Source organism: Urocampus carinirostris, chromosome 7 (genome assembly GCF_059441175.1).
Source record: "Urocampus carinirostris isolate Australia breed hairy pipefish chromosome 7, RoL_Ucar_1.0, whole genome shotgun sequence".
Lineage (NCBI taxonomy): Eukaryota > Metazoa > Chordata > Actinopteri > Syngnathiformes > Syngnathidae > Urocampus > Urocampus carinirostris.
Window position 1 is genome coordinate 43,442,763 of NC_142355.1, and position 25,676 is coordinate 43,468,438.

The window sequence follows — 25,676 nt, forward strand, 5'->3', positions numbered from 1 at the left end:
GATGACTGGGACTGGGAAAAAATGACCGTGCCGTTTTGTGCATTATGCCTCGGGAGCGTTGTACCTCGCACAGCAAGTGTTAAACGTCATTACGAGACGAAACATGAACATGTGTGTGCGTGCGCGTATCTTCTGCTTTGCTGCTGTTATTTCAAGTTTTGGTATTGTCTGCAACAAGATATTAATGAATGGTATGGTAGCTGTCCATAGCACCTGTTTTTTGATTGTAGTTTATTGTAAATGAAGAATGGTTGATTCTGGAGTCATGGATGGCTACAGGCCTTTCTACTTGTTATTCACATTCATTTTTTAGTTGATTGATGAACAAGAATAGTGGAAGATAAATTGGTCAGTTATACCAGTGTTTTTCAACCTGTGTGCCGTGAGACCTTGTCTTGTGTGCCGCTGGGATTTGACCAATTTTATCTTTTCAAAAAATCAGGCCATTATTCAGTATTTTTGCAATCTTCAGACAAGAAACTGTAATAGTCATCCATATCAGTAGGTGGCAGTGGATTTTTATATACTTTTTATGTACTAATTATCTGCTCTTGAGGTAGCACAGTACATTTAATAACTTCATTTGTTTAACAAAGCGGTTTAAGATTGCACTGTAAAAAATAAAAACAAAGCACATCATTCTTTTTTATTTTAAGTATTAGTCAAGTCATTTTTATTTGTATAGCCCTAAATCACGAAGAGTCTCAAAGGGCTTCACAGATTATTACACTATATTACACAGACTATTTTTCAGCCGACGAGAAGAGTAGGTTATTCATATGCTATGGAGTAGAAGTGAGTTTTAAGTTTAGATTTAAACATTTCCACTGAGGTCGCAGATCGGATCTCAGGGGGAAGAGCATTCCACAGCACCGGTGCCCGGATGGAGAACGCTCTCGAACCAGCAGAACACTTCTTTGCTCTTGGGATCACCAGAAGACCGGCACTCTCAGATCGTAGGCTTCGGACCGGGACGTAGGGGCAAATCAGATCTGAAAGATAAGAGGGAGCAAGTCCATGTATGATTTTGTACAATACTAAGAGAACCTTGAAGTCACATCTATGGCTAACTGGGAGCCAATGCAGGTTAGCCAAAATCGGTGTTATGTGATCGTATTATGTTCTTTTTATATACTTATTATCTGCTTATGAGGTAGTACAAAGCAATATTTGACATAACTTCATTTTCAAACATTTTCGACGGATGGTGTGCCTCGGAACTTTTTATAAATATAAGTGTACCATGGTTCTAAAAGGTTTGAAAAACACTAAGTTATAAGATTAAAATGTATATCCATCCATCCATCCATTATCTGAACCACTTATCCTTATTAGGGTTGCGGGGGTGCTGGAGCCCATCCCAGCTATCCTCGAGCAGCGGGCAGGGGACACCCTGAACTGGTTGCCAGCCAGTCGCAGGGCACACAGGGACATAAGATTCACTCGCTCATTCACACCTAGGGACAATTTTGACCGGCCAATTAACCTGACATACATGGTTTTGGAATGCGGGAGGAAACGAGTGCCCGGAGGAAACGTAATGAGCGAGTAAGTTATATGTCTCTATGTGCCCTGCGACTGGTTGGCAACCAGTTCAGGGTGTCCCCTGCCCTCTGCCCGAATATAGCTGGGATGGGCTCCAGCACCCCCATGACCCGACAGATGATAAGTGGTGCAGATAATGGATGGATGGATGGATAAATATACACGTACCGTAAATTTTTGACTAGCCAAGCACAAAGAGTACTTACTACAGCGCATAAAAAACATTGAGAGCTGAGTCTTGCATTCGCTTGTCTTGGTTCCTCGTGGATTGAAAGAAACAACAGCGACCTGACATTGATGCAATTGAAACGGAAAGAAACGTGTAGTGTTTTGATAACTTCCACTGCCGTTGAAATAGAATGTTTTAAGTAAGAACTTAACGTGTGAATTTGAGTTGAAAATTTCGTGAATATGTTGTAAATATCGCATAATTTTCTACTATATAACCTCCCGTTTTGCTCCCGTTATGTTTTATATGAATAAGGTTGAAGTGGGGCTACGCCGGCCACAGCAGCTAAGGGGATCCGTGCCATACGGCCAAAGTTGACCAGGACATCCTTTTGATAATCTGCCTCACAAAAAAGAACAAAAACAAATGCATAAATATAATGTATTTATGCATTTATTTATTTAATTATTTTTGTATTCTCATTTTTTGTGTATTTTGTAATTTGTCATGTATTTTGTCACAACAAAATATAATTTAAATGACAAAGCAGGTCAAACGGGCTGAGAGTTTAAATCTATTGTTGTTGCCGAGTTGTTATTCTCTGATCAACCAATAGGTGAAAAATTTAGCCAGTTTGACCCGCAAAAAAAAGGAAAAAAATAAACAAATCACAAAATGCATAAAGGTAATACATTGCATTTACGTCATATTATGTTTTGTTATTTTCATTATTCATTTATGCATACATTTATTTTTATACATGGAAGGATCTGTCCTCTATAGCCAACATGACAGCAACATTATGTAAAAAATAACTCACTTTCTGGCTAAGCTTTCTGAGGTTTTTGCAGCGTTTAAATGTGACTTTTGCTTCCTGTCTCTATGCACCGAAATTAATCAAAAGTGTTTTTTTTTTTTGTCAGTTCAACAACATGTTGCTGTACTGCGTGCCCAAATTCAGCTTGGGGGGACCCAAGTACACGGTCAGGACGCGGATTGGCATCGATGGGATGAAAGTTCTGGAAACCAGCAATGAGGACTATCCTCACACCTTTCAGGTTTCAGGGAAGGAGAGGACTTTAGAACTACAAGCTAGGTATACAACACAAATTATGTTGCACCTGATACAAAATCATAGTCATATTTCAAAAGGTCCAGTTAGAAAATCTAGCATTAAAGCAAAATCAGAACGTAACAATGTACGGACTGTATAAGGACTACATGAACATTGACACGGCGAAAACTCAATTTGAATACTGTACACTTAAGATCCAAATTAGAGAACAATTTACAAACGAATAATTTGGGGAAAATGCCTTCTTCACTGATCAATAGTGAAATTTTGTTGTGACTATACCATGCTACTACAACACTTTTTTCACAAAATGGATAAGGCATTTTGACCAAAAACCTGTTTTTTGCCCAAACTGCACTGATCAAAATTAGATAACACTTTCAGGCGCCTCCCACTTAATGGTGCTAATTTCCGTGATTATTTATTTAACTGACATTCTAACTGGTAGTTTGCTGACTTTGCAAGATGAAGGGCTGTTCTAACATGACTGAAAGCCTTCGGCAGCAGGTTGTCCGGATGATAATGAAAACGAAGAAGGAACACAAATGCAAGAGAGGACAGGTCACTACCAAGGATGACAATGGATATTCATTTCCACACTGTAGCTAAAATTGCTCGACAGTTCAGTGCTGAACATGGTAAGAATCTGTCTTTCCATTCAGCTTCTTGTCAAACAGTGTCCCTCTGTTTAAGAGCATTTGGACTGAGGGACCACACTGCAGTTACCAATTATCTAACAAAATAAATCAAAAAGCTAGCCTGAGCTTTCCTGAGGACCATGTTGTGTGGACATAGAACAGCTGGTCCAGAGTTGCTTTCAGTGATGAAACCAAATTTAATTCATTTGGGTTTGGCGGGATGCATTATGCTCGGTGAAACATTGAGGAAAGACTAAACCTAGTGTGTAAAAAAAAGTCAAAGGTGAAGGAAGAAAGGAGATTGGTTTGGTGCATGTTTTCTGCAGTAGGAGTTGGGCCTCTTGTATTGCTACATGGCTGAGTGATTGCAAATGTGTATCAGAACCTTCAACAGCACATGATTCCTTACTTCCATTCCTCTGCAATCAGCCTGCAGCCTTCATGCAAGACAACGTCACACAGCAAAAGGGGTAAAGAATTTCCTTGAAGGTGAAAACATTAAATTGATGATATGGCCTGCCCGGAGTCCTGATCTCAACCTCTGAAAAATCATTGGGGATCAAGTTATGGTAAAGAAACCCTCTACAATCACCAAACTGTGGAGGAGGCTGAAGAAGAATACACAATAATCACAATACAGCATTGTGAAAAAACAGTGCTGACCTGTGACTGCAGATATGAAGTCACTCACAGCAAAGCCCTTTACTCTTTTCACTAATTGTTGACTGTTGTAACTTATATTTCTTCCATGCGAAAGTCATTGTTGTTCTCTAATTCTGATCAGTGTGCTCTCTAAAAAAAATTTATTTTATGAAATGCCTTTATTCATTTTGTACAAAAAAAAGCTTATTACAATGATATGGACAAAACATAATTTTACTGTGGAACCGTGAAGATGGCATTGTTTCAAAATTATTCAATTTTGTATAAGTCGTTCTCTAATTTTGATTTCCAGTGTATATGAGCAATCATTAAGTGCATTAATTACCACGAAAATATTAACTTGACTAAATTATTGATTTGATGATTCAAAGATTGCAAATGTGTGTATATGTAATATGTGATCGTTGTCCCTGTGGTGAGGGGGGCCTCTCCTTGTGAGAGGTAAGAGAATTCTCCCACCATGGTATGTGTCGCAAGAGGCGACCAAAGCGGAGGGAGCGAGGATCTTCTCCTCTCTATCTCTACTCCCTAAGAGACAGCAAGGCAAAGAAAGGGGGTCAGGAGACCGAAAGGTCTCGCAAACCCTAGTTATAGGGTCACTAAATGTGAGAGGATGTGGAAGTAAAGCGACTGAGTGGAAGAAAGAGGAGATCGGAAGGATGATGACTAAAAGGAAGGTTGATGTGTTAGCCTTGAGTGAAACAAAGATGAAAGGAAAGGGTGAATTACAGCTTGGATATATGTATGGTAGAAGGTCTGGAGTTACGGGTGGACATGCTAGAGAAGGAGTGGCTGTGCTTGTCAGTGAGAAAGCAAAGGAAAAACTGGTGGAGTGGAAAGAGATATCTTCCAGATTGATGTGGGTGAGGTTGAAGTGGGGTGTAGAAGTAGGGTTACTTTAACTTGATTACTTTCAATTACTTTTGGATTACTCCAATACCAAATATGCGAATAAAAGACAAAATAAACTAAATATGAATAAAATGATGACTCACGTGGTAAGCTTTCTCTCCTGGCTTTGATCTCTTTGAACTCCGGCAAAACTAACATAAAATGCGACAGAAACAAAATGAAAATAAATCCAAACAGCTTGCCAACATCATTTTTGCCGTTCCATGTATTCCGTTACTCCCCAAGCCTGCACAAAATTTAGTCATTTTATTCATATTTAGTTTCTTTTGTCTTTTATTAGCATATTTGGTATTGGAGTAATCCAAAAGTAATTGAAAGCAATCAAGTTAAAGTAACCCTACCCAACCCTGTGTAGAAGTATGGATGTTTATAAGTGCATATGGACCTGGTTCAGAAAGAAGCGCTGAGGAGAGAGAGAGGAGTTCTGGAAGGACTTGTCCGAATGTGTGGCAAGTGCGAAAGAAGGGTGGAAAGTGGTAATACTAGGTGACCTTAATGCTAGAGTGGGTGATGAAACAGTTGAAAATGTGATTGGTAGATATGGAGTACCAGGAAGAAATGTAAGTGGAAGGAAATTGAGTTATGTGTGCAAAATGAGGTGGTGATTGGAAATACATTGTTTAAAAAGAGGGACGTGAATAAGTATACCTTTGTCAGAGTGGATGAGTGGTATGTCTAAACATTTTTATGTGGAAGGAAAACTGAGAATAGATGGATCGTGGAGGTCTAGTTATAAGAGTGTGAGGGAAAAGGTGAATATGTCAGTTGAATAAGGGCGAAAAGGAAAGAGTTTAAATAGAGGATAAGGGAAGAGTATGAACGGATTAGTAGAAGAGAAATGGAGAGTGTGGAAATTGAATGGAGGTGGTTTAAAGAGGCAGTGTTGAGGAGTGAAAAAGAAGTGTGTGGAATGAGAAAAGTTGGTCGAGGTATTAGGAAAGGAAGTGAATGGTTGAATGATGAGGTATCAGAGGCTGTGACAGAAAAGAGACGTGCCTTTGAGGAGTGGCTGCAAGATAAGAGTGGCGATGCGTATGAAACAAAGTGAAGAAAAGGTTGGTAAAAGCGGCAGTGGAAGCAGCGAAAAGGAAAGCAATGATAAATGGTGTCGAAAGATAGGAGTGAACTTTGAGGAAAGAAGAAAAGTGTTCTGGAAAGAAGTGAAAAGAGTAAGAAACAGAGTCTGGAAAGGAAGAGAAAGTGAAAGATAAGGATGGTAGATTGCTCGTTAGCGGTAGTGCAGTCAGGACGAGATGGGCAGAGTATTTTGAGGAGTTGCTAAATGTGGAGGATGGAGAGAAGTGTGGGTCGAGGCGATCAATGGTATGGAGAGAATTCCCGTGTTGGGTGATTTAAATGTGAAGCTTGTGGAAACATGGGAGGTGCAAGAGGCAGTGAAAGAAATGAAAGGGGGGAAGGCACCTGGATCTGATAGTTGTACTGCTGAATGCCTGAAAAAAGGTGGCAAAGCTATTATTGACTGGTTAGTACGCTTGTTGAATGTATGCTTTTTAAGTGGTGTGGTTCCTGTTGATTGGGGTAGTGCCATTGTATAAGGGTAAAGGTGATAAGTATGAAAGTAGCAATTCGAGAGGTATCAGTTTGTTGTCTGTGCCGGGTAAGTTGTATGGAAGAGAGTAAAACAAAGAACGAATGAGGTGGTGATGGAGGAGCAGAGTTGTTTCAGGAAAGGAAGAGGATGTGTGGATCAGGTGTTTGTAGTACGACAGGTGTGTGAGAAATATTTTGCAAAAGGTAAGGATGTTTATTTGGCTTTCATGGACTTGGAAAAGGCGTATGACAGAGTTGATAGAGAGTCGTTGTGGCAGGTGATGGTGATGTATGGAGTGGGTGGAAAGTTGTTGGAAGCATTGAAGAGTTTTTATATGAACAGCAGAGCATGTGTAAGAGTAGGGAGTGAGACAAGTGAGTGGTTCCCTGTGTTGACTGGTGTGAGACAGGGGTGTGTGATGTCACCATGGCTGTTTGATGTGTACATGGATAGTGTGGTGAGAGAGGTCAATGCAAGAGTATTTGGCAGAGGTGTAGATATGAGGGACAACAGTGGAACAGTGTGGCAGGTAAGTCAGTTGTTTGCAGATGACACAGCGCCTGTGGCTGATTCTGAGGAAACATTGAGAAGGTTGGTAACGGAGTTTGGAAGAGTATGTGATAGGCGTAAGTTATGTGTCAATGTTGGGAAGAGTAAGGTGATGAAGTGTTCACGTGATGGAGTGGGCATGACGTTAGAAATCAGGTTGCATGGACAGGTGCTGGAAGAAGTTAAAAGCTTTAGGTACTTGGGTTGGGATGTGGCTGCAGTTGGTGAAATGGAGTGTGAGGTATTGCACAGAGTGAATCAAGTAAGCAAGGTTTTGGGTGCTCTGAGGAGAGTGATGAGCAACAAGAGTATGAGTATGGATGTTAAGAGGGGACTGTATGAGAATGTGATTGTGCCGACTGTGTTGTATGGTGCAGAGACTTGGAGCCTGAACGCAGATTTAAGAAGGAAATTAAATGTTTTTGAGATTAAGTGTTTGAGGAGTATGTTAGGAGTGAAAAGATTGGATAGAGAAATGAAATTGTTAGAGACAGAACTGGAGTAGTATTGAGACTGAGCAAGCGTATTGATAGGAGAACTTGTTGGTTTTGGACACATGGAGAGGATAGATGAGGAGCGAATGTTGAAGAGGATCTACAGAGCAGAAGTCAATGGAAGGAGACCAAGAGTAGGGCCGCGATTGACGTGGATGGATAGTGTTATGAGTGCACTGCAGGAAAGTGGTCTAAATATAATGGAAGCTAGAGCTCTTGTTGGTGATAGAAAGGAGTGGAGAGGTGTTGTGAAAGGATAGTGGGATTGTGGACGCGCTCTTAAGGATGGGCTGGGCACCCGTATGATGCAGCAGGGGTTAACCAGTGAAAGATGTCGGGCCCTGATGTTGAACAAAAGTATGTTGTGTCACCCTGACCCGAGTGACATGGCCGCTTTCTGGTGTCCCATTTCATCTGGAGGGACGAAAGCATGACCAACTTAGGTGCCAAGGTGCCTAACTTGTTTTTGTGTTTGGGCAATTAGGTTGGCCATGGTCCAAAAATTTGTGTGTGTGTTTTTTTGCTATTTTTTTCCATTTTCTTTTCTTTGTTATTGTTGTGTTTGTCTTGCTGTCGGTCACCCCTCTTGAGGGATATGAACAAGGTAGGTAGATAGATAGACGGATCGTAGCCAACGACTGATAGTTGGAAAGAGGTTTGGAATGTGAAAGAACTTTGTTTTGGTTTTCAGCTCTGAGCAGGACAAGGCTGGCTGGATCAAGGTAGGTGCCGTGACATCATGACAATAAAAAATATAATGGTGAATTTGATTGACATTGTTTATTTGGGGTCCTACAGGCATTCAGAGAGACCATAGAGGTCTTCCAGCAAAAAAATGAGTCTTTCAAAAATGCGTCCAAGGATGTAGAGAATGTTTCGGTAAGCATCGTAATCACACTGTTGGGTGTGCATGTTTATTTAATTGTGCTTGCTATTTTATACCATAGAACGCCGAGCTCGGAAAGCGTGCGCCTCGATGGATCCGAGACAACGAAGTGACAATGTGCATGAAATGTAAAGAACCTTTTAACGCGCTTACACGACGGAGACATCACTGCAGAGCTTGCGGTTACGTGAGTGCTTTCATTGCAACATTATCAATTTCATATGGAGCACTGATTTTTTACATTCCTAGAGATATGATAGTGGGCCTTACTACTGTATCCAGAAACAGCTACCAATTACTAAGAATCTTCCATAGTCAACGCAAGTTTATTAAAAATGATTAAATACGCATTTTCTATGAAAATTGGAAAAAATAAGCAATGTTGATTGTTACGAAAATAAAACAATTATATTTTAAACAAAAAATGTACAATACAGTAATTCCTCGGTTATTGCGGTTAAAGGGAATATAGTTACCTCCGATAAATAATAAAATCATATGTACAAATGTAACAAAAATAACAACTAAAGAGTTGAATGAATGGTCTTTATTGTCATTGTACAAAAGTACAACAAAATTTGAAGGCTTCCCCTTTCAGGTCAAAAAAGTGATTTAGAGAGCGACATGCTAGCAGCACGCTAACATCGGGGATCTTTGAGTTGAGCCAGGACTCTGTAGGGGTTTCCCACGAATTGAGAACAGGTAATAACCTTAGCGCGCAGTAGCGAGAGACTATTGTGAATTTATTTACGATTACTACTTCGTGGTTTTGAGGTGATTACATTGTCCAAACCACTTCCACCTAAAAAATGGCGCTCTTAAAAAGACAGTGTAGCATTTGACTAGTAGATGTCTCTATTGTGTAGTGCAACCAAAAACGGGTACTAAGAAAATTACCAAGCTGCAACAATTTTCTTTTCATTTTATTACCCAGCTCTTAAGATATCTTGTTTTTGGGGGTTACCCTTAACAGCAAAATTGCAACAAACGTGTCAGCTCAATCTAGGTAAGGTTTAGGTTATGAAAAATAAATGCAAATTTCTCAAACTAAAAATATTTACGTTTTTTTATGATTGTCCATGCATTTCTGTTTATTATTTAAAACAATATTGTTTTTCTTTATTGAAATATTGTTTTTGTCATTAGAGGCTCTAAATAATACACATTGTCGCTTTAATTACTATTAAAGAAAAATTTTCCAAATCTGAATATTCCTTAACCATTCTGAAATACAATATTCAACATTTTGCAGCTTCTGCAGCTTAATTTTGTCCCCAATCTTTGAATCTGGTGGTCACAGGTTCATCCCTTTAGGTCAGGTGTGGGCAAATGATTGCCCGCAGGCGGTCCGTCAGGCTTTTTCATCCGGCCCACCAAACAAAAATGTTACAAATACAAAATTATATCCATTTAAAAACTATCCATCCATCATCTATACCGCTTATCCTCAGTCGGGTCGCGGGGGTGCTGGAGCTCATCCCAGCTATCTTCGGGCAGTGGGCAGGGGCCCCCCTGAACTGGTTGCCAGCCAGTCACAGGGCTCACAGAGACGGACAACTGACTCGCTCATTCACACCTAGGGACAATTTTGACCGGCCAATTAACCTGACATGCATGTTTTTGGAATGTGGGTGGAAACCGGAGTTCCCAGAGGAAACCCACGCAAGCACGGGGAGAACATGCAAACTCCATATAGGAAGGTTTGATCTCATGACCTCAGAACTGTGCCGCACATGCGCTAACCACTGCACTGGCGTGCTGCTTCATTTAAAAACTATCCAATTTTTTGCTTTGAAAAGAGACATCATACATTATTTTGTATTTAATATAAAGCTGTTCACAACCAAGTTGATATCATTGATATATAAAACAAATATCATGTTTGTTCGTAAATGCATATCGTCGCGACTTTTGTAAAGACTGCTCAATTTTTTTTATTTTTTTTTTATTTTTTTGCCTTAATGGTATGTGCTAAAAAAGCAACAACAAAAAATGACAAAAAATAAACATATTATATTTGAAATAGCATTCACAGAGAAAAAATAAGAGTGTAGAAATAAAAAACAAAATTGATCTTTTTTTTTTCCTCCTGGCACTTTTACCTCGTGTTTTAACCAAACAAGGCCTAAGACTCAAAGCGTTTTACCACCCCTGCTCTAGGTGGTATGCTGGAAATGCTCAGACAACAAGGCACCATTGGAGTATGACAGCAACAAAGTCAACAAAGTGTGCAGGGATTGTTTCTCCATCTTGACGGGAGAAACCATCACAGAGGGCAAAAAGAGAGGCATCTTGGAGGTGAGCACATTATCCCAGCCAATGTAAAGCACTTTAAGGACCTTCTTGTATTGTACTGCGTGATAAGTGCCACTTTCGATTTTTTTAAAACAGAGGAAGCCAAGGGCCGCATGTCCTGCAATTTTTTGGAGGTTTCTCTTCAACTTAGCTGATTTCATGTTACTGAATTGTTATAGCTATTCGCAAAATCTAAAAAATTAAAAAAGAGAGAAAATAGTACTTGTTTCATGCATAAAATTTATATATGTATATCCTCGGTATTTTACAATTATTTTGCGAGAAGGCTGTCTCGTCTTTGATTTCCTGAGCTGTGATTTCATGTGAAGAACACTGGCACCCGAGCAAGCCAGCCACCATATTTGTTTGAGTTAGTCAAAGTGGTTCCTGAAGCCAACTAAAGTTGAGGAATTATTAATATCATATTCAAAAGGACAATCAATAAAGGGGGTTATATCAAAACTATATAAAGCCCTGAGAATGGATTTAATGATGACATGGTGGTTAAGGAAAAATGGGAACAAGAAACTAATGTAGTGATAAAAGACAACGAATGGGAAAAAATATTGACAGAGGGACACAAAATAACCAACAGCCCGACATGGAGTTTGAATGGAAAGTAAAAATGCGATTCTGCTATACACCCTCTATCACTTCAAAATATAAACATACCTCAAATCTATGTTGGCGTAACTGTGGGGGGGTCGGAGACTTTACACACATTTTCTGGAATTGCCCTATAATATTAAATTTTTGTATCCAGACAGAAATAAAATTAATTATTGACTGGGAGATGAGGTTGGACCCAATGGCCTTCATAGTAGGAATTTTCCTAGATGAATTACTGTCTGGTCAACAGAAATATATATTAAAGGTTATGCTTCTGGTAGCAAAGAAAATGATCACAGTGTCCTGGCTGAAACCACAACCCCCTGACATAAAACAATGGAGAGACAAATAGATGGTAAGGCGCCCGCTTTGAGACTGGGAGGTCGGTGGTTCGCGCCCCGGCCGAGTCATTCCTAAGACTTAAAAAGTGGTCGGCGGCGCCCTCTGTTGGCTGCGGCTGCATCGGCTCGCTACAACGGGTCAGGTGCAATCGACATTTCGTTCTGTGTACATTGTTACACAGAATGACAATACAAGGAAATTATTATTAATTATTAAAGCAACTGTACATTATGGAAAAAAATCAATGCAAGACTTCAACTGAAACTCGATCAATTCGAGAAAAGATGGAAGCCTATCACACAAATTTTACTTGATGTCTAAACACCCCCCCCCCCCATTTTTATTGTATTGATTGTATTGTATTAACATTTATTTATTTAATTTTTCTCTGTTGTTCCCCCAGTTATTTGTGGGTGTGTCAAGTGTATATGTTTTTGTTTGTGTTGATGTATGATGGTGGAATCAAACCTCTGTCAAAATTTGTGTCAGAAATAAAAAGTTATATATAAAAAAATTTAAAAAAGTGGTTCCTGAGAGTTTCAAGCAAAGTTTTGTTAGTTTTTGTGGAGAATGCCCAGGCACTAGGCATTGCATCGCGTGTAGATACAGTAATGATACAAACAAAAAGAGGCTAACTCGCCAAAATAACACAGTAAGCGCTAACTGGGGCTAAATGGGCACATCAACCAAAGGCTGCTGCAGCCTTGGCGGAAAAACGCAAGGCTGGCTGACCAACCATACGCTGTGAGCAGCTAGGCTAACCGAAAACCAACAACGAAAACAAACCTGGTTAGGACTAGTCGACTGCAAACATGCTAAGCAAGAGCAAACAAAACAGGAAGCCTTTGGCAGCCCCGACACAAACTTGCCAGACAATATTATACCAACTGTGACACACAGAATTAAAAATAAAACGAAATACCACAATGACCAACCGAAAAGGAGGCGAAGGCCAACAAGGAATACATGCTGTAATGGCGGCAGGTGAACTTGCAGCTTTTGGCAGTGAAAGCATGCAACCCTTACAAAGCTGTCACAAGGACCCCAGCGACAGGGTAAGCAAAGTTCCAAGCAGAAATGAGCTGTATGCAATTGCTGTTCACTACGATTGCAGTCTGTTTGGTTGGGAGCTGCCTCATATGTGTTAGTGGGATTTACCATGTTGAAAATGCAGGGTTCCTACAAGTAAAAGAGCTTAGAGGGGTCAATTGAGACTAAATTTATTGAGTTCCCGGGTAGTTGAATATTTTGCAAAATGCATGCAGTATACCACACGTTATGTGCCTAACAAAACAAAAAAATTGTGTTTTTGAATATCTAACAAGCAGAAAAAAATTGATTTTTGAATATCTTGAAAAAGCTTGAATTAAGCTTGCTAATGAGCTAAAAATTTGTATTACCTGAGTTGAAGACCAGAAACCTCCCAAAACATGCAGGAGATGCAGCCTTCGAGAACCGGAATACCTATCTCTGATCTAGCAGCTTAGATGAGCACCTTGTGATTATTTGTGGACGTGTCCCCCCCGCTTTAGATCGAGGCAGCGCAGTTCACGGGAAGCAGCATCATGTGTGGCTTCCTGCAGTACTGTGAGAAGAGCAAACCTTGGCAGAAAGTGTGGTGCGTCATTCCTGAAAAAGAGTGTCTGGTGCTCTACCTCTACGGAGCTCCTCAGGTGACAATTGCGTAGAAACAATTGCGCAATAGTTTTCAATGGGTCACAGGCCTTTGGCTTTTCGATCATTTTCATACTTTGAAATGTATATCAATAGTTTGTGGTCTGTGCAGCCCTATGAGAATCTTTGTGATTAAGGGCTATACAAATAAACATGACTTGACATGGCAAAATGTAATGAAATAAAAACTGAATATATATTAGTGTGTATTTTCCTAAAATTATGTCGTTTTACCTGAGAGGAAGTTCTTGGTACATCCAAAGATGCCTATAAGTCATTCACTCTTGGCAAATATGTTACAGGTTCCAGATGACCTCGAGTACCATGCAACAATATAGATTTGAAATAGCTTAGGTCTTACCCACATGGTCTCTGTCAAAGTCACGTCAAGTCACATTTATTTGAATAACCCTCAATCACAAAATGTCTCAAGTTACAATTACGGTATTCCATGATCTTAAACCAGCATATGGGCAAGGAAAAATTAAAAAACCTCAACATGAGGAAAATTCAACCATGAGATGCAGCCTAGCAAGTGGTAATCCCTCTTCCAGTATGACCAGGGTCCAATTGATTTTGCATTGGGTAACAATACACAAAAGATACTGAACATTAGTTAGTAAAACATAGGTAAGAAGTAAAAATTTGTCCCAAAAGTGCATGACAGCAATGATGCCCCAAGCTTATAAAATTGTCTAGAAAGTCCACGACAGCAATGATGCAGTTTTCCATCTTTGTCGGCTGGTCGACGCAGAAGTTAACATGCTTCAAGTCTGCTGACTCATCTCGATAGAACCTTTTTCCTTATTTCACCACCAGCTAGCCAGCCCGAAAGGACAGAAAAAGAAAATTTTGAGATGGCATTAATTACAAGTTTTCGAATAGAAGTAGGTCTCAGGTCTATATTTTGGTTTTTAGAGGTTTTTTCTGGAGGCAAATTTGTCCACAGCACCAGGGCCCGGATGGACAAGCTCACGGGACAAGAGATTTCTTTTTTGCTCTTGGAGTCACAAGTAGGACAGCATTTCCCGAGCTAGTGCAAGTTAACCAATATAGGAGTGATATGGTCAAACTTTCTTGTATTAGTCCTGCAGACGCATTGTGAAGCTAGATATATGGAGACCAGAGAGCAAGATATTGCAGTAATCACGCCGAGAAGTAATAATTGCATGAATTTTAATCTCATTTGATTGCAACAGCATTTGACGAATCTTCTCGCAATGTTGCAGAGGTGGAAGAAAGCTATTCTAGAAATATTTTTAACATGCAACTAAAACCACAGATTAGGATCAAATATAACACCTAGATTTTTGACTGAGTCACTAAGGGTAAATTTACTTTTTTCATGGTTCAAAGCAGTGTTTGAGAAGAAATTATTACAGTGAGCTGGACCAACAATCAACATTTGTTAGCAGAAAGATGCCAGATGAAATATTTTTACAGATTTTTTTTGCCAATAGGAGACACTGTCACTTTATTTGTAATGAAAATAATGAATTACCAGCTTGACACTGTGGGTGCCCAGCACCCCCAAAGCTCTTCTGCTCAGATTCAGCCAACACACAATGACCCAAAGCATGTAGAAAATAAACAACCCAGGAATGTATCAGGGCAAATAAGTGTAATATTCTGCAATGGCCAAGTCAATCTCTAGATCTCAACCCAATTATGCATGCATTTCACTTGTTCAAAGACAAGGCTTAAAGGGATACCCAAATTCAAAAACATACAAAATATGAGGAAATAATGCATGATTTTGCATTATGTATACATTTTTCATTGGTATGTTCCAATTATTTTCCAAATAATGCATTTTGTCTCGTCTGACTTCCTGAGCTGTGACGTCATGTGAAAAACACCAGCACCCTAGCAAGCCACTAATCATCTTGGTTTACACGTTTGTCAAAAACGTTTCGAGTGTTTAAAGCAAATTTTTGGAAGCCTTTGTGGAGAATGCCTAAGCGTTGTGTTGCATGTGGGTGCAGCAATTGTACAACAAATAGCGAGCAACCAAAGTGTGGCAAACTGGCAAAAATTACACAGAGAGCTAATGGGTTAAATCAGGATCACGGCAGGTCAGGCGGCTACCAAGAATAGCTAACTGGGACTGATTGGCAGAAAAACGGGAAGCTGGCTGACCAAAAACATGTAGTAAACAGACAGGATGACCTGAAGCCAACAAAATAAACTATTACGTCAACAAACATGAATCCAACTGGGTAAAAAAAAAAAACAATTAGCATGGCAGGCTAACTAGCTAGCCGACTGCTGACAGGGCTAAACTGGACGACTTCAGGAGCCTGCCCCCTAACAGGTGAGCTGTCGGGACAAGATTTTAATTTCAAGACACGCGGCGAAATAAACAAAAAGAAAACTTGCATCACATCTTTTTTTTGTCTTTGCCTCATTTTAGGAGGCAAAGACAAAAAAGGAACACACCCTGTACACAAGGGCAGGTACACTTACGCCAAGCAGCTTTTCATCATCAAAGCACGCAACTCGGACAACAGTCAGAAGTTCCCCAGCGACACGATAAGCATAGTTCTAATTACTCCAAACAAAATAGAGCCCTATGCTTTGGCTGTTTACTACAACCGCCGTCTGTTTTTTTTAAACAGGAACCATCATTGTTTTGGTCTTCCGCTGACATCACAGCTCTAAGGGATATAATGTCAAACTATCTACATTGAGAATTAATTTTTCAAGATTTATGAAGCGTGGAATATTATGGAATATATCTACATGATTGTAGGGCAGAACAGTACATGTCATTTGCCTAATTGGGGAACAAAATGGTAATCTCTTAGGTGGAAAAAAACTCACAGGCAACAACTCAAGGCAGTACGTCACTGCAGTGTTTTGTATTTAGAGCACATGCATTGTGGAAAAGAGCTGCTTACCATTTTCCTCTGTGCCACCATGAAAAAAAATAGGCTGCAATGTTTAATATGCAGAAGAAAACAAAAACAAAATTGCGGCTTTTAGTGTAAAATTTATTGTTATCGGTGTTGGTCAACTGTGATATTTGTTTTTATTAAGGGGCCAATTTAACTCGTTTTTTCCGCTGTTACCGTGTTACTGACTGTTAAAAGTGGTGCGTTATACTGGCTGCAGAACGCCAACACTGCAGTTTCCCCGCACACTCGATGCCACTTTCCGCTCTCCTCGGAATCGTTTACGTCTTTTTGGGATCATGTCAGTCATATAGTTGGCGATTAATAATATAGTATTTATTAAATCCACCAAGAGTCAATTCGAATTAGGTCAGAAAATTTGAGCCCCCCAACTCATGTCGTTTATGAACGAAGATACTTCTCTTGTATTTTTCCTTGTTTCTTTTTTTTTTTTTTGTTCATTCAATTTAATAAACTCACTTGATATGGTTTACTGTTTAGATTTTCCGCACTTCAAGTGTATGATAAATGTTTCTGGTGAAGTGCAATAAATATCACAAGGTTCTCTATTCAACAGACACAAATGCTGCTCAGGAAATTTCAAATTCTGAGACATGCAACAACTTTCATTCAAAGTTATCTTAGAAGTTGAAGGGACAGTTTAATATGTATCTCTTTGTAGTGATTGACTTATTGAAACATGAATATTTTGTTTGTTTGTTTGTTTGTACATGATTCAATTGTTTGTTTGTTTGTACATGATTCAAATTGAATCTTTTCTTCCGGCGCCGTCACGAATGGCAGCCACTCCAGCAGCTCCCGTGTTATTTTCGATTGTTCTCGATTGTTCTCATCAGGGATGCTGCTGGAAATGTGAATTTCCCTTCGGGGATGAACAAAGTATCTATCTATCTATCTATCTATCTAATAGAAAGTTACTCTCCATGGTAACTAGTTACTCTTACTATATAGAGTTACTCAGTTACTTTTTGGAATAACCAACTATACCTAACATGCCCCAGACTGACGGTTTTTAAAAAATAGGACTTTGTGTATGGGGACATAACAATACACAATTTCAAAGCCATTTTATCTTTTCATCTCTTGAGCATTGACACCCTGTTGTCCGCAGGATGTGAAGGCGCAGAGCACCATCCCGTTGCTTGGCTACTCCGTAGACGACAGCAGCCGCCCGACGGAGCCTCAAGCCAGTTTTCGCCTATCCCAGTCCAAGTCAGTCCACAGTTTCGCCGCCGAGAGCGAAGAGCTCAAGCAGCGCTGGCTTAAAGTCATTCGCGTGGCCGTGACGGGCGATGTGCCCGAGTGCCACCATGACAACAACGCAAACGCAGACAACGGCGCCATGCAGGAAAACTCAACGGACAGCTCATAAGGACGGGCGTCTGGAATCTGGCTGCATCGCGGACAATTCTCTTTTCTGGGCCATAAAGGAAAGCTCAAGCGCTGGATAAACTGCCTTTCTTTCCCCTCCCCACACTTTTGCATCATGGATGCTGGACTACTAAACAGAAAAAAAAAAGATTTCAGATGCTCTGTGTGGGCGTTCGATTGAGCCCTGTCGACTCAGACTGCAGCATTTTAATTTTTTTTTAATCCTCGATAGAAATTGTCAGTATCCTCTCTCCATTTTTGTTACTGTGAAGAGGATGGTGCCCCTCACACTTAAATAGACTTGCTCGGGTGGCGCATCATTGAGTTAGTTTCTATGCCAGACAGCATCCTGCAGGGCTGCTATGCAATCCTCAGGTTACGATCAACAACTGGCATTTACTGCATAATACAGTGGTACCTCTTAATCTTTTCCATGACAATGCTCAGATTGCGCCTGTAGCACATTTTCACTAAATGAAATAATTAAAAACTAACCGGTTTCTGACCTCCCAAATGCATCCAAATGAATGCCTTAAATAGCTATGATGGTGTTGAGCCTGTGTAGTACGAACCTGTTCATTTTCTGACAATCCAAGGGTGGCAAGATACATTTTTTGTACTTTTCTAAAATAATGATAATAATTAAACATCAATAATAATGAGAATAAAATCACAGTGTTGTCATGTAGAACATCAAGGTCCTCGTAATATTACACCAAAATCACATACCGGTACTTGTTTTCCGAAGTGCTTATCCTAACGAAAGTTGCTGGTGTGCTGGGCCAATCCCATTTATTTTCTGGAATGTGGGAGGCAACTAGAGTACACAAAAACAAGCAAACTTCACACAAAGAAGCTGGAATATTTTGGTACAAATGTATTTTATTAATTTTATGACAGAGGCCAGTAAAAATGTGATCATGGGCTGTAACTGCCCAGACTACTTATTTAAACCCCTCTGTTGTTGAAGGGAAAGATGCGCAAACTGGGAAGAGCTGATGCCAGTTGTGAGCAGTCTGTAGTTGTTGTGCAGCAAGTATCTAGTTAATACTATTATGATATTACAAAATCTTTAAGTGATGGGCTGTATACCTGACAGATATGTTCAAACGCTATAAGGCAGAGAAACAAATACACTGGACAAGTACCTGATGCAAAAAAACAAAACAAAAAAATGTTTACAGTGAGAAACCAATAATAAGAAATGTTCACAAACTGCCGTTGGACAAACAAAATTAATGTGCACCAATCTTAGTTCTACCAGGTTCATAAAGATGGTGTCCTTTGCTCTATGGATTTTTGTGGTTAATGTTTGTAGCGTAATTGTTCAGAGGAAAAGGTTGAAAATGGAAATGTATAAGAAGAGTGGAGAATGAGTGATAGGCTTTGGTGCTTCCCGCTAAACCAGGGATTGAAGTGATGCTGACAGAGGGATGTTGAAATGTTCTTCGCCTAACTTCTCAGCTCACTATCATGATTTAGGTTGGGCACATGGCCTATATAAACCTGACAGTCCTTTTACAAAAGCATCCCTTATAATATGCAAGCCAAAGCAAACAAAGTACTAACATTAGCACAACCACATGTTGGCTAACTATTAGCGCATTGGCATAATTGTTTTGTCTAGACACTACATCTGTAGTACAAACAACATCTTGAAGAACACACATGTTAGCATTAGCATAGGTTAGCATCATGGCTAATGTTAATACATACAATTCAAACTCGCCAGTTCAATTGGATCATCAGGCATTCAAAACAAACAATTATTTGTAATTCAGAAAATGTGGACAAACAATTTAGGTGTCAAATAAAGTTTAAAGGCTAGAATTTACATGTCACTGACCTGCAGCTCCCCGCAACCCTACTGAGGATAAACGTTGCAGATAATGGATGGATGACCTGCAGCTGCCACTCTTTGCTCTCCCACACAACTAAGGAGATTATCTGAGCTTGAATCGTACCCAGGGGACTGGTGATTGACTGTTACAATCAGGTGTTGTCATGTGGCACATTCAGCGACTGCTCGGTTGTGTGGGAAACTATTGGGCATGGAAAACCAGCTTTATAGTATTTTGCCTTTTGTTACAGTAGCCTTTGGAAATGCTTGCAACTTGGATTTTCCGTCATATATGCAAAGAAAGACTTTTTTTTGTTCCAAATAAATCTCATCGAAATTCTAGAGGTGTTCGCATATGGAGGTACCACTGTATTGAAAAACAACCAATGAAGGTAGTCACCCAAAACAATTTAATTGCTCACTATTAGCACACCTAACCTGGTATTTATTAAGATTTTCTTACAAGGTAAATATATTATTCATATTTATTGTCAAATAATAAAAATGTTGGTACAATATTCTTGACTGGTGATCAATACATGGAGTCTCTAGAGTCTGTCGCAATAAGCTCCAGTGACCCTAATGAAGTAGAAAATTAAAAAAACTGGATTCACATGTGTTGGAGTATGGAATTTAGAAACAGGTGTCAAACAGGTGTCCCGCGGGCCAAATTAGGCCCGCCACGGGTTTTAAACCAGCCTGTAAGACAACACTGAGAGAAGGGCAAGATGAAAATGAGTTGCAGTTTTAAATATGTCCCATTGATGACACCCAAGTCAGGCACCACTCTGAAAGCGACTGTAGTATTTCTTTTTCTCTATTTCTCTTTTTCCCTTTCACTCTTTTTATTCTTTCTTCCTCATCCATTTTATGCCTTTTTCTGTTTCGCTCTTTCTCATCTCTCGTTTGCTATTTCATTTTTCTCACTCCCTTTCTTTTGTCTCTTTTATGCTCACTCTCTCTTTTTCTGTTCTCTCATTATTTTCATTTTTCTCCTCACTTTCTTTTTCAGTCTCCTTCTTTCACCCTTTATCTCTAATGTGTTCTCTATTTCTCATCCGCCCTTTTTCCATCTTGCCTTCTTTCTCTTACCGTCTCCCTTGTTTTTTCTTTTTATCTCTCTTACAGTCTCTCTCATTCTCTATTACCACCTCTCTTTATCTTGAACCTATTAGTCTGGCCCCCAGGTTTTTCTAGCATGTAGCCCCCAGCTAAAATTAGTTTATACCCCTGCTCTAAAAGGACCAGAGTATGATATTCATGCTGTACTAAATACTAAATAAAAGCCCTTTGGGTATGCAGTCAGATAGATACTTGTACAAAGGTTAACCCATTTCACTTCTGTTTCCTTTTAAAATAAGGAATGCAACAAAAGCTAACAGACATTTTGCCAGAGTTGCAGGACTGAATTGTTAAACTAATGACAATAGTCTGCATAAAGCAGCTTCTATTTTAATAAAATGCACAACCTAATTGTAACAAACTGGTGCAAAAAATGTAAATGTGAATTTTTGTTGTTGTTAATGCTGTATGTAATTATATTATTTAAAGTAATTTATAGATATGATAAGCATGAGTGGTCAGATTTTTTTTGCAGAGAAACATAGTTATTGTGTGGGCTAACAAGAAGGGTGACTGTGCCTGCAAGTTGTATTTTTAAAGCCATTGTCAGAATTTAAGTGATATGAAAATGCACAACAGGTTTTAAATGTGCGGGAAACAATTGTTTGTATGTGCACATCATTGCTCCCGAAGTGTGCAATTGCATTAAATATTTGTGGATAAATCTTAATTGTGGTGTCTTTGAATTTTAAAAATGGCTTTAATTTGTCTCACAGAATATTGTCAAAACATCATACTGACAGTCGTATTTTGACAGAATTAAGAATAGGGTTTGTACTCCCTTTTCCATGGCCAAATTCAAGCAATTTTAAGGACTGTCAAAGCCAATATTTAAATTTCTCCACTACCATTAAAAAAAATCCAGCGTGAATCATTTATTTCGCAGAGCCACGAATATATCTGTGATTTACATATGCAATTTTTAAGCTTCTGTGTGCATTCATAAAGACATGATTTTGAGATTTTGAGTAAATTGCCAATATGCATGTAATTGAGACAAATATCTACCCATATTAGATGTTGGGCGGGAACATTGTGTATACGGATGAAACAGATCAGAAATGTTGCTTTGTAATACCTACTATGAAAAGGAGCACTTAGCCTCACAACAAAATCATGTACCCTTAAAAAGGGGCGTGAAACACCAGCCACAGTATGCAATGTCCCCTTTTATTTTTGCCTAAACAGAGATTTCAGCATTCAAGAGTCAAACTTCGAACTTGAGGAAACGTAGTGGTGTCTTAAATTCTACTTTTGAGGTGCCATCAAAAGTATATTTTCTCTTAAGTATGTTACAATGATTAACTGAGTTCAAAGAGCCTTTATAAAAATAAACAGCCCGCCTATCTGCTTTAATCTTACTGCTAGTAAAGCTGTTCCGGACATGCAACAAATTAGGTAGGAGGAATGGGGGAGAGGCGGCGGAGGTTAGAGAGTATTCATGCTCAACATGGCTATTTTTTGTAAGTGTAGCATAGAAATGATAAAAGTCCTGTTTCAAGTATAACCCAAATGCCACCCAAAACCCCAAAAAGATGGCCTTGCGGGTAGGGCGCCCACCCAGAGACTGGGAGGTTGCTGCTTCAAGCCTCATCCAGGCGATACCTAAGACTTACAATAATAATAATAATAATAATAATTTCCTTGTATTGTCATTCTGTGTAACAATGTACACAGAACGAAATGTCGATTGCACCTGACCCGTTGTAGCGAGCCGATGCAGCCGCAGCCAACAGAGGGCGCCGCCGACCACTTTTTAAGTCTTAGGAATGACTCGGCCGGGGCGCGAACCACCGACCTCCCAGTCTCAAAGCAGGCGCCTTACCATCTAGGCTACTGAGCATTGGTACCCATTGCCTCCCTGCTTGGTGCTCGGCATTAGGGATTGGAATTGGGGGGTTTGGTCACCCAATGATTCCCAACACATCAGTTGGGTTCAAATGGACCCGAGAATCTCATTGCAAGAATGTGGTACCATTAAAAACTGAGTAAAGTGCGATCTTGAAATGCATATACTTGCACGCGAGACATAAGTATTTTGACAGAGGCCGGTATGATGACACCAGCCGGAAGATGGCGTCACTGAATAGAAAAGATCCTGATTGCGTACCGCACCTTCAAAAAGCAATTGATTAGAACAATTAGAGAGAATAGAAGATTTATTCGCACATATGAAGACAATTAAAAAAAACCACTTGCAGAGAAAAGTATAATTCAGTCCTTCGTGGTTAAGCATTTAGGTATTATTTGAAAAGACTTGACTGAAAAAACAACAGAAAACAGTAAAAAATAATGCTGCCGCTGCTGCTATCATGATTGGCAAATCTACTTTAAAACTGTCTAATTTTCCAACTCTCAGCCTTTCGACTGTCTCAGAAGTCCTCGGATCCTGCGCACAAGGGCCTGGATGAAGGTGTAGCGGGAGCGCACTTTACTGTACAAGCTTTCCACTTCTAGAAGTTTTCTCTGGACTGCCTCACCAAAACCAGCGGCCATGTCGCTCTTCAACTGCAATCAAAGAACAAACGAGGCTTATCAAATTCTGCAGCGGGATGAAAACCTTGTAGAGTTCAGTTCCTTACCAGGTCTAAATCTTGCTGAGTAACGCGTGAGACAGCTCTACGTCCGGCGCTTGTCTGCAGGCTGCCAAAGGAGCCTGCAGAAAGAAGAAAATACTGTAAATTCCGCCATGACAGAGTGCAGCTGATAAAAAGCTGCATTACTGTAGGGACACCTTTTTCATCGCCAAATTCAAGCACCTTTTAAAAAGACTTTTAAAGTCAATTATTCAATTTCCCCAGTACCATTAAAATAAATGCAGTGTGAATCATGTTTTTTCTTAAATCCACATATGCAATTTTTAATTTTGCATGTTCATTTATCAAGACTTATGATGTTAGGATCTTTAGTAAATCACAAATATACTCGTTTTTTTAGATAAATGTGTTGGGTAAATGACACCAATATGTAGCTTACATTTTCAGTTGCAGGAAGTTCAAACCTTTACAATTTACCACTGGAAAATGCTATCTACATTTTTCTGCATGGCCCATTATAAATGTTCATAACTAATGCGTAATCCTTGGACCAATACACATTTCATTGTGCCCCGTTTAGGTGTAGCGATAACGGATCATATGACAAAGCTGCACAAACCAATGCCCTCTGCAGTTAATGACAAGGGAAGAAACAACGCAATGGCAACGCCAAGCCACCAGAGAGCTGTGAAAGCGTCATTTTTTAAACAGACTTGTTGAGAATTATGGCAAAAAGCATCCACAAGCACTTCACCCAAAATGTAAGCACTTTTCGATTCCTAAAAAGCACAAGAGAATTCAAGCATATTCAACAAAACTAAATTTTGTTGTAGTAAAAGCCTCACCAGATTTTAAGCCAAAGGCTAAAACAGTCATTGAAAAGAATTACCATAAATTCCGGACTATAGAGCGCACCTGATTATTAGCCGCACCCACCACATTTCAAGAAGAAAACCGATTTTGTATTTACATAAGCCGCACCGGTATATAAGCCGCATGCGCCCACATTATAAAAAATGTAACACAAAATTAACCCAAACCCGACTTTAAGTCCCACGATTGAAACTGAATGTCCTTCATTAAAGGACACAGTCCAAAAATCACAGCCAGCAAAATGAACAGAAAATGATACTGGTACTTAAGGTTTGATGCAGACCTGCAGAGTTCAGGTCCCGTTGAAAGTAATCCAACGAAAAAAGTGTATATTTCCAAAGGTAAGGGTGGGAAAAATATACATCCACTATTGTCCGCCGCGTCCACAAACAGGTCTCATCTTTACCCCTCTTCCAGTCACCCCGTGTTTGTTCCGCCTCTTCTTTTTTATTCGCCCGTGCAAAACATATCTGAATAAGTATCTAAAATAAATACATTACAAAAATATACAGTTGCAAATACATATTATACATGGGTTACACATATTTACAAAGAAAGACGGTACACCGAGAGAGTTTTCAAAGCTTTAATAATAATAATATAACTTTCATCCCAAACTGTGCCTGTGACAGGGCAGTTAATGGTAGCTAGCAACACAGTAAACGGGTCTGTTAAAAAAAACATATTTTACTTGTAAAAATCACGGTAAACCGTCCTCATCTTCCTCCTTAGAACTGAAGCCATCAAAGTAGTCTTCCTCAGTGTCGGAAAGAAACTTTGTGATATAGACGTCCTCCCACGCACAGCCTCACTCGCGCTGTCGCTGTCACTGTAAGTCTCATCCACTCCTGATTCTGTAACCTCCTCTCCGTCACGCAGCGGACCGGCTTTTCGGAACCCGTTGGTGATGGTGGATTTTTTTATGTGCCTTTCTTTTTGCATTTTGCATGATGAGCGTATGTTTACGCTAATTTAATTTATGCACAAGCCAAGAAGTTGCAGTCTTCCTCGGCACATATATTCCACCGGTCTAAATCTTACCTTTTGTACTCGAGCGCCGGTGGCGGCAGTTGGAAAAATTACATAAATTGGCTGCATCACTGAATAAGCCGCAGGGTTGAACGTTTGGGGGAAAAAAGTAGCGGCTTACGGAATTTACGGTAGATGTATTTCCATTTCTTATCACCACGATCCCCCCACACACCTGACGCCATTTTCGGCTGTGTCATTTTTAAATTTTTCAGTTGTCTACACATTTAAGATCATGTGATTATTTATGATGGCGATTACAAAGACATTACTAATGCGCAAATGAGGGCTGCGTCACATAAAATGTGAGCCCTATATTCCTAGTCAGCAGCACCCGTGTATAATCATACTATGGAGAATAGTGCCGGATTGCGTGCAATATTGCGTAGGGGGTTGGGTGGTGAATCGAAAGAAAGTTCTTTAAAGCTCAATAATGTATTTAATATAACAAAGTCACAGAAAACCCTCAGTTTCCTTTCCTTTTCAATGTTTGATACATTAAGAAACAACATTTAATCATATATATATATATATGTATATATATATATGTATTATATATATCTTTAAATCTTTGTGCCCAGGCATA

General features: G+C 39.6%; 2 protein-coding genes across 6 annotated transcripts in view; one reads left to right on the forward strand and one right to left on the reverse strand.

Annotated features, from left to right (window-relative positions):
• fgd4a (FYVE, RhoGEF and PH domain containing 4a) overlaps positions 1–21,321 on the forward strand; it is a 96,426-nt gene extending 75,105 nt beyond the window's left edge. For all 4 annotated transcript variants that reach the window (XM_088341044.1, XM_088341043.1, XM_088341045.1 and 1 more), the window contains 7 exons: positions 2,638–2,810; positions 8,289–8,319; positions 8,396–8,476; positions 8,545–8,670; positions 10,644–10,781; positions 13,262–13,402; positions 17,430–21,321. In XM_088341044.1, coding sequence (XP_088197170.1) covers positions 2,638–2,810; positions 8,289–8,319; positions 8,396–8,476; positions 8,545–8,670; positions 10,644–10,781; positions 13,262–13,402; positions 17,430–17,690 — 951 coding nt within the window. In that variant the 3' untranslated portion in view covers positions 17,691–21,321. The remainder of the gene's footprint in view (positions 1–2,637; positions 2,811–8,288; positions 8,320–8,395; positions 8,477–8,544; positions 8,671–10,643; positions 10,782–13,261; positions 13,403–17,429) is intronic.
• Positions 21,322–22,792: 1,471 nt separating this feature from the next.
• nup205 (nucleoporin 205) overlaps positions 22,793–25,676 on the reverse strand; it is a 46,634-nt gene continuing 43,750 nt past the window's right edge. For both annotated transcript variants that reach the window (XM_088341059.1, XM_088341058.1), the window contains exons 41-42: positions 23,234–23,307; positions 22,793–23,159 (exon numbers count right to left, since the gene is read on the reverse strand). In XM_088341059.1, the coding sequence (XP_088197185.1) occupies positions 23,007–23,159; positions 23,234–23,307 (227 nt within the window). In that variant the 3' untranslated portion in view covers positions 22,793–23,006. The remainder of the gene's footprint in view (positions 23,160–23,233; positions 23,308–25,676) is intronic.